At 42.3% G+C, this 10080-nt stretch overlaps 1 protein-coding gene across 2 annotated transcripts in view; it reads right to left on the reverse strand.

Annotated features, from left to right (window-relative positions):
• LECT1 (leukocyte cell derived chemotaxin 1) overlaps positions 1-10080 on the reverse strand; it is a 62315-nt gene that overhangs the window by 51973 nt on the left and 262 nt on the right. For both annotated transcript variants that reach the window (XM_018560477.1, XM_018560478.1), the window contains exons 2-3: positions 6158-6298; positions 1183-1323 (exon numbers count right to left, since the gene is read on the reverse strand). In XM_018560477.1, coding sequence (XP_018415979.1) covers positions 1183-1323; positions 6158-6298 — 282 coding nt within the window. The remainder of the gene's footprint in view (positions 1-1182; positions 1324-6157; positions 6299-10080) is intronic.

The following is a 10080-nucleotide window of genomic DNA, read 5'->3' on the forward strand; positions in this document are numbered from 1 at the left end:
CACCGATGGGGGAATCCCCTGCCCCTTTCTCCGGGCTATCGTATTCTGAAAGGGGCGGGTGTGCCACCGACAGATTAAACATACAGTGACAGCTGATTGGCTGCTGTCGTTGTTCAGCTGATAATTTTCAGCCCAGATAGCAAGCAATTGAGCTGCAAGTTTTCCTTCCTATCTGGGAGACTAGCTCTTCAATTTTTCAATCAACCTTTTCGAAGGAGTGCCGATGGGGCCACACACTGGTCGAATACTGACTCAGCACAAATTCGAGAAGTGCATGGCCAACTTTACAGCAGGGTTAGTTTTGCTTAAATTAGGACCATGGACAAAAGCAAAAGGACATATAAGCTGAGGTCTGTCTTAAGCTGTACAATAATACAAGAGTCCCCCTGTAACATAGTTTAAAAACTATATAATGAAAATATAATATATAAAATCTAGTGATTCTGCTAATAGATCAGATAAACTACTATTTCCTTTAACAGGGGGACAGCACTGTTCGTTCTGCAGTGAAATCGCTTCAGCATTGCCACCATGCACTGTTGCTGTAGCCCCTTGGACTCAAACAGTACGTGATACAAAATGAGTGGGTAGTCAATCAGAATTGTTGCTGCTGATAGCTGGACACCGCTGATAGCTTGCCTCCTCTGTGCCTATCAGCTACAGGTTGTACCCATCTCTTCTGGGAAGCTGTTTCACAGCACACTGCTGAAAATATCTCTTGTGGTTTGCTGACAGGTGTGCCAAACGTAGTATCTGTATATAGCATATACACAACATGGATTACTGCAAAATACTTAGAGTAGAACCTTTTTTTAGTACTTGCCCACAGGTCTGATGGGAAATGTAGTTTAGTGGTGGCTTGCAGGACACTTGAAAATGACATGTAAGTGCAGCTTATTCTCCCCAACCTCTCCTTCTCTATCAAATACTAAAGTGGTGTGCCTTATTATTACACAGACAGCAAACAAATGTGAACTTATAGGTGGACTGTAATACTCATCACCATGGCTGAGAATTGGAGTAGATGTAAAAGGTGTTGGGTACTTGCACCTCCAGCTGGATGTGATTTAATTGGTGAAGAACTCTGGACACTTGGCTCTGATGTGGACACATTTCTAGTATCCATATACTGTGCCTAAAGAAGGTTCTGACCCAAATACACCAATACCCAAGTATACTTACAATCTGGAAGTCATGTACTTCGATGGCTTCATCACTACCAGAACCGGTCTTGAATGTTTCTAGGTTGTTCCCAGAATCTATTTCCATTGATCCTTCCTGTATTTTGCCATTGATGCTCATGGTGTAGTGGACATTGTAAACCTGAATGAGAGATCAAAACAATCATATTTTTAAAGATCAGAATTTAGACTGACAATTCACATATTTGTTTTTAAATACTGTAAACACCTTGGTTTGAGTATGCTGTTCAAGCATGTTCTATAGTGATTGATAACATGCTAGAGGTGCATGTATTTACCATGAATTTTCTGCATTATACAACTTCTGGGATTTTAACTGAACTGTGTATGTAAAGTGCGTTTTACACATGGGACCATCCATCGCTATGAATCAAGATTTTGTTAAAAAACACAGGTTAGAGGTATACCGTTGATCACAGATCTCAAAGTGCACCCTAACCACAAAGGTAGATGAGGTTAAATGTGGATAAACCACAGTAATATTAGTAGAAAGGCAAACTGTACATACGTACATGAATATCTTCTACACCTGTACATATACATTAATATCTCTAATTCATTTTGGTTGGCAACTTTCAATAATAAAGCCACATATTACTAAGGGTTGTAGTGAATGTGGGCAATTTAGATCAGATTCAGGTAAAGTCGGTTCCAATCTAAATACAAACACTACCTTCAATAATGCTTTGAAATCTCATGTACACAAGTTATAGGAATGACCATGTAGAGCCTAATTCCTGCAACTGATTTGAGTATTGCTTAAAACAACTGGACAAACAATGGAGCATGTAGGGCCCCTAGGGACAATACCCAGCTATTCCAACTGTTGGAATGCTTGTTACTTCACATGGATGGAAAACATATTTTACTGGGTGTACGACAACCTGTGTCCAAGACAATAGAAGGTTATGCTGTACCCCTGTGATCTGCTGAACACTGCTAACCTAGTCTATACTATAGACACTTACTTCAACTTCTTCATTTACTGTTGGGACCTAGTCATAGGACATCCCCTGCCCTACCTGTGACATTCACTAGATGGCAGAAAGGAAGATGTAACTGGCACTCCAGTATGCTGATCAATACGCCTTTATTGACACATGCTCAGTATCACATAACACAACGTTTTGGGGCCACGCAGTGTCCCCTTCTTCAGGAAAAACAGTGCCTCTCAGAATACTGGAGTGCAAGTGACCCCTTCCTTTCTGATATTAAGCGGCACCATCCATTCACCACTGTAGCACCCACTTATTCCTAAAGGCACTTACCGGTCACGAGTGCGATGGGACTTGGACATTAATCATTCACTAGATGGCTACACATACAAAGCATGTGCATGTCACTGACTGAATGGGAAAAGTAATTTACTTTTATCTTAATTACCATCTCTTTCATGTATAAATCTCCTTAAAAGTAACAGTATGTTGATGATGTCAAGACTTCCAGTGATTACCGCTTACTCATCCTATGCTACCTAAAATGCATTGTAAATAACATGCAAAAATATACATAGAAAAGAGAGCATTGTCCAAGGAAACTGTATTTAAGCTAAATAAGTGAAAAGGTGTTTGAAAAGACCCTGGGAAGAGGAGAAGACGAACAGAGAAAAAAGGCAATTTATGTAAACCACGATTTGGAGAAAAAAAGAATATTCAGACAGATTGAATTTTAAAATAGTAGAGCCGGGTGAAAAGGTGTTTACTTTGCATCTAATACATAAAAAAGTGTAAGAACTGCTCACCGACTCTATAACTTCTATTTTATTTGGAACATTCCTGCTGTAAGAAATATTTATTCTAAAGAAACATGTCTCTGACTCACTTGTTCTGGCTGAAAAATATGTTTATGAAATCATTACACGAACTGTGTGGGGAATATTGATAATGTAAATGTACCCAGCATTTTCACACTCATAATAACACTGCTGATCAGCAGGTTTATCTATAGGAGAAATCTATAGGTAACAACTAAATACAAGCAACTATGAGTGAAAAGAAACATCTTCAGAAAAGAATCCAGAACTATGAATAATTTCCAGTGTTAGCACGGATTGTTTGCTCCGATTCTCCCCCAGAGTATCATGTTGGAAGATTGACAGTTTATAGTGACCATTACAGATAGTTACTTCGTATTGTTTATGTAATATCAGCTATGCAGATTACACAGCAGTGCATAACTGATCTGACTAAAGTCGGGTATACACGCTTCTATTTTTTTGGTTCCACCTGCCAGCCGAATTAAGAAAATAGAACAGATTCCTCCATCAACACTGACGAACGCTGGCCGCTGTCAGAATACTTGTACAGAGCTACCAGCTCATTGGCTGCTAGCTCTGTTTAGCTGCCAATGCTCCTTCGATCGCTGATTAAGGTATGCAAATCGGAAAGGTGCTGACAGCAGCACCCACACATCAAATTTCATCCGGTTATCCAAAAACCAGCTGAAATTTGAACCATATAGACCCGGCTTAACAGAGGATCTTTATTAGATTAGATTAGTGCATAGACATCATGAATTGCATTAGCATGTACGTCTATACATTGTGCAGACCCTGTTGACACCATCTTTATCTTAATCTATTCCATCCCCTAGAAGAAAAGCCAGGTCCAATAGAGATTTTAGAACAGATGGAAACAACTTTTACTGCCTTCTAGGGGTATCCTAAATGGCCCAATCCTACTGCTGCCCTGAGCTGTTGGATTAGGCTATTTATGGATTGCCTAGGAATGGTTCTAATCTGGCCTTATGAAATAACCATGACTAACATTTGCCAAAAAAGACCTGTATAGGCAGAAGAGATCTATACATTTTTAGATAGAAATGGCAATGTTGCATACTATTGGGTCTATTTATAAACAATTTGCCTTGTGAATATCTGTGAATGTTCGTTTTGGGCAAATAATGCCCAGAATTAATGTTCTTAATACCTTTTTCTCTTCGGTTCAAATGTAATGTGTTGTAAAATTACATTACGGCCACTAGATGGAGCTGAGGAGCATAGGAAATAAATATTAATTCCTCCACTCCATCTAGTGGCCATAATAAGCACCTTAGAGATGTCAGAATCATCTGTTAAGTGTTTATCCCTTTGGGTGTACACTGTGGTGAGAAATTCTGGACACGGACCGATTGCCAACCTGCACTTGGTTACGGCTGGCTGACAGTGGATGCGCCGGCCTCCAAGGCTGGGGCATCCACTGCAATCCACAGCCCAGTGCAGGTTCGAACCTCATTCCTCTTCAGTTGTTGGATGCTAGGACCGCTGGGTTCCTAGCAACAAATGATGTCAGGGATCCTCCTCCTCTGCAGTCATTGGTTGAATAATGTCTTCCCACTGCCAGCATTACAGGAAGATGTCTGTAATGATGGGGTGTCTGTCATCTCCTGCAGCTCCTCGTGGTGTCCCTCCTGCAGCTCCACCCTCCTGGCTCCTGCCTTTGACCTTTCAAGAAAAAAAAATAAAGCAGGTGTGTGCCACATACTAGGGACAATAAGGGCCCGTTCACACATATGCAATGCATTAATTGCATGGTTCCCTGCGATTAACTCATGGTACCACGCAATGCACCTACTGTACGTTAGAGTGCTGAGTTGCACGCACTACTTTTTTCAATCGTACAGTATTGCGGTACTTCGCGTTGCAGCGCAGTAGATCCCATTGTGGCCGGGAGGTGAGTTTGGGGTGCCATTCAATTGAATGGCAATGCAACGCACCTGCAGCACTGTAACCCACAGTACCATGCATTAATCATAAGAGAAACTGGGACTGTTGTCCAAGTTTCTTATGTGGCCCCTTGAGAGAATGAACTTCCCACCCCTGAACTAGATGGACCTTGCTAACTATATAACTATATTATGCTCCATGAGGTCCTTGAATGTGTAAACTGGCAATTTAGCAGACACGTGAATTAGAACTGCGACTGATAAATAGCCCCCTAAGTTTAACAACAACTTGTATGATATTATATGTAATGTCAATGTAGCTCTATGCTGAAATGATAAAATGCACATTAGTTTGGCTGGGTTGCCGGCTGGTCTAGAAATACTGGACTGCATTCATGACATGCTGCTGTTGGAAGTAGTGCTGGGGGAAGTGGCTGGCTGATATACAAGAGCTGATTGAGTCCGACATAAAGGGGCTTTTGTCTGCGAGCAGTCACCACTGACCCCAGCTCAGCCTACAAGACCATAAGCAGCAGAGCCAGTGTAGGCCTTCCCTGTACAACTCCCTTCAAGGCACATCAAGAGTGTTCACATTTTATACGGGACAACACAATCAGCGAAGAAAAAAACAAATCATTCTAAATAGTGTATTTTTCATACGGAAAGGGAAAGTGGCAGCTTTTTACTTGACGCTAATTATTCCTCCAAAGCCAATTATCGTGACAAGTTACACGTCTTTTCCCACTGCAGCTATAATAGTCCGTTTTAATAATTTATGTATTTATATTTCCACCAATTAAGACAGCCATCTGTACTCAGGTTAAATAGTCAGGCAAATTATTATTATCTTATTTATATCTGCTTTTCAAACAATCCAAAAGTAATAAACTCTAATGCATCATCTTGTCTGAGTGAAAAAAACAAAACACATTTCATTTATACAATGAAGCTGGATTAGCCAGAAAACAGTTCAGCATTAAAACTCCATTTTCTGTTACAGAAATCTTTTTATCTCCCCGTCAAGTGTGGATTATGATCTGAGGCTTTGTTGTACTGCGCTATTGGTGAGTGGTATGTCATGTATTCTAGGGCTAGATCCCTTGTTTCAGATGGAAGAGCGTCTTGCTAGTTTATAAATGGATTTTGGGAAGTCAAGTAAATGGGCTCCTTTTACACCAGCAACCTTCTGACCTCCTGATTCTCACATCTGCGCTTCAGGAGAACACACTGGGAGAGGGAAGGACAGATGCCCATTGTTCAGGAATGGTACACAGACATATATAATCACTTACGTGCTTGTCATTAACTTTCCAGAAATAGAAGGCACCGATGGCTCCAAAGAGAAGCAGGAGAGCCCCTGAGATGAGCACCACGGCCCCGATTCGGAGTAGACGGCCATTGTTGGATGGCTTCATTGTCACTGCTGTGTATGCCTAGGAACAGAGAGGACACATCATAAACTAAGAGGCTTCCTAATCTTTAGAATGATCACAGTGTATGTTGTTATCTACAAAACATCTCAGAAATAAGATTAATACAACTTAATATCGGTGCTGGACAGATCCCAGGAGCCAGGTAGCCAATGCTACTTTAGGGCCCATTCACACTGTTGCATTGGCTTAAAGGCACGGTATCCATGGGATAAGTGCATGCTATCACATAACGCTAGGTGCACTGGTGTACTTCATTGCCCTTTATACTGAATGGCACCCAAACACAAGTGTGCGTTGAGCTGAAATGCGTGGAAATAGCTGGAAATGCACCCACTGGGAGGTGCGTTGGACTGCCATTCAGAGTGAATGGCAATGTACCAGTACACCTAGCTTGCGGTGCATTGCATTGTGCGATAGCATGCACTAAACGCATGAAAGCCACGCCTTAAGTGCAACGCAGTGGTGTGAATGGGGCTTTAAAGTTACAGCAGGGGCCTAACATTTGAGGTTTTCTCTAGCTGTTGTCAATGGAACTGGCTCCTAAAAAGAGAGAGAGAGAAAGACTGGCAACTTGAATTCCATATTCAATTGCCCACCTCTGATTAAAGTGGCTCTTTCATTAAAACGTAAACTTCACATGAATCAAAAGTATCAATAAGTAGAACTAAAAAGAAAACATTAATATCTGTTTCCTCATAAGGCCCCTTTCATATGGTCAATGTCCATTATGATCAGAGTAGTACAGAACAGATGACACTCTTGTGACAACCATGTCTGTTAAGTTTTTTCCTCCTTCTAATGAAAAAAAAATAATGAACTTACTCAACCTATGTTAGGTCTGTGGGGCGTTGGATGTAGAGCTGCAGCTAACGATTATTTTCAAAATCGATTAGTTAGCCGATTATTAAGTTCGATTAATCGGTTAATCAGATAAAAAATAAAATACATTTTAAAAAATGGCTCCAGTGATGGACTACTAGTTTGTATTGAGATTGTACTCCATCACAGGAGCAAGCTTGGAGCGGTGGAAGTAAAAAAGAAAAAAAAAGTGTGGTGTGCAATATAGTGAAATGGAAAGTGAAAATTATACAGCAATGAATGCAGAATGGCATCGGCTATAGAGAACTACAAATCACAGCAATAGTACATTATACAGCGCAATGCAGAATACCCCTAGCTATAGAGGAATACAACAAATCCCAGCAATACATTATTGGGGAGGAGGTGCGGCGCGCAGTGTGTGTGGAGCCGTGAACAGGGCCAACCAATCGGAAGCCGATTAATCGATGATTGAAAAAGTTGGCAACTTTTTCAATAATCGATTATAATTGATTATGTCGATTAGTTGCTGCAGCCCTAGTTGGATGTAGGTGGATATGTGTCCGTTTACATCCGATTACCTCCGATCAGTCCCATTCAGGTCCACCATAACGGAATTCTGTTCCTTTTTTGTGGACCTAGATGGACTTAGGTAATTGAATGTAACTGGATGCACATCTGGGGTCTGCTTGATGGAATATACATTGATTGGATAGCTCAGGTAGGTCGTAATATTACATCGTAACGTGTATGTCAAGCTTTAGCAGGATATGTCATTGGTGTCTTAGTTATGGATAGTTTCATCGTCCACTTAGCCTAAATTACTTAATGCAAACAAAACATATAGACAACACATGACTCATCACAGAACCAGACGTGTCAGCATGTAACAGGGAAGGATAGCTGGGACTTGTAGTTCCACTTCATCTAGATATTGGACTACTACAATCCTAATTGTCTAGTAAAGCTTCCACCAGGAGGGAACCTGCGTTAAAGGATTTTGTGCCTTTTTGGCAGTAAGCCTGAACACTTACTTCTGGATTTTCAATTATATGACAATAATCATCCGGCAAAATGGCATGTTTGTCACATTGTGATAATGCAGTTCACATTCTGAACATCAAGACTGCTCGCAGTGCCTGCTCCAATACCAGCGCTATATTAATAACAGCAGTACGTCCGACTAATCTCCACATTTGCAGGTATGCAGGGAAATGATCTAATTAACCTTTTTCGGGAGGTAAACACAAATCAAACACTGGTCCTGCCGCTGTAAACACCTTACAATATCCCGCTTTTTCTCTGCCTGCGTTCCCACCGCTTAATCCCCATCTGTATGTACCTATGGGAGAAGTGAAATTACAGCACAATTAATTGTTCCAGCCATCTAAGTTTACATTCTCTTCCCGCATCATCCAAATCCCCTATAAGCCTACGTTTTATTTCTCTCCCCGCCACTTGCTGTATGTTCTACAACTGTAGAAGCAGATAAGGCAGGGGTGGAGAAATTAATATAGAATTCACCGGGGCAGCCTGTCCAGTCCAATCCAATCCAATAGGCCAGCCTGTCCTATCCTGGAGCCAGTCTGACCAAACCCGGAGCCAGCCTGCCCTATCCAGGAGCCAGCCTGCCCAATCCAGGAGCCAGCCTGCCCTATCCAGGAGCCAGCCTGTCCAGTCCAGGAGCCAGCCTGTCCTATCCAGGAGCCAGCCTGTCCTATCCAGGAGATAGCCTGTCCTATCCAGGAGCCAGTCGGCCCTATCCAAGAGCCAGCCTTTCCTATCCAGGAGCCACACTGCCCTATCCAGGAGCCAGCCTGCCCTGTCCAGGAGCCAGCCTGCCCTGTCCAGGAGCCAGCCTGCCCTATCCAGGAGCCAGCCTGTCCAGTCCAGGAGCCAGCCTTTCCTATCCAGGAGCCAGCCTGCCCTATCCAGGAGCCAGCCTTTCCTATCCAAGAGCCAGCCTGTCCTATCCAGGAGCAAGCCTTTTCTATCCAGGAGCCAGCCTGTCATTTCCAGGAGCCAGCCTGTCCTATCCAGGAGCCAGTCTGTCCTATCCAGAAGCCAGCCTGTCCTATCCAGGAGCCAGCCTTTCCTATCCAGGAGCCAGCTTGTCCTATCCAAGAGCCAGCCGGTCCTATCCAGGAGGCAGTCTGTGCTATCCAGGAGCCTTCCTGTCCAATTCAGGATCCAGCCTGTCCAATTCAGGAACCAGACTGTCCTGTCCAGGACTCAGCTCCATTGAAAACAGCTAGAGAAAACCTCAAAAGTTAGGTGCCAGCTGTAATTTGTAACGGGCACTGGCGACCTGGCTCCTAGGATCTCTGCAGCCCTGAGATAAGGTGCACAACACTGAAACTGCTCGCCTAGCATTTCCAACCAATGTGCAAATCTAGCATGCTGGGACTTGTAGTTCCACACAAATAAAATGCCACAGAGCCCCAGGTACGCTCTGAGCAACGTATTCAGCAATGTATTGAATCAATTTGTGTCCAGTCAGGCAGGGCACTGCACTACATAGTTGGTGGGATATCTAAAACAGATTGCACAATCAGATTGTAACATGTATGTTGAGCTTTGCCAAGATCCGTCACCGGTATCTTAGTTATGGATCGTTTCATCATCCAACCAACACATTTCCAACCAACAAGGAAATCTAGCCTGCTGGGACTTGCAGTTCCACAAGAATGAACTGCCATAGAGCCCCAGGTACGCTTGGTGCAAAATCTACATCGGGAAAGGCAAATGACAACCTGGCATGAATACAGATGGTCATGTTTACCAAATATATTACAACAACATGTGCAGCAAAGAAAAAAAAAGTACAGAATAGCTGGACAACACTATTCTAAATATTTTCTATATATACTACTCAGGAAAGTATATATACACACTTAGACATATATAATACAAAATTATAACATTTATATTAACAATATAATATAAATATTTACACACATGAT

Source organism: Nanorana parkeri, unplaced genomic scaffold, assembly GCF_000935625.1.
Source record: "Nanorana parkeri isolate BGI_ZX_2015 unplaced genomic scaffold, ASM93562v1 scaffold457, whole genome shotgun sequence".
Taxonomy (NCBI): Eukaryota; Metazoa; Chordata; class Amphibia; order Anura; family Dicroglossidae; genus Nanorana; species Nanorana parkeri.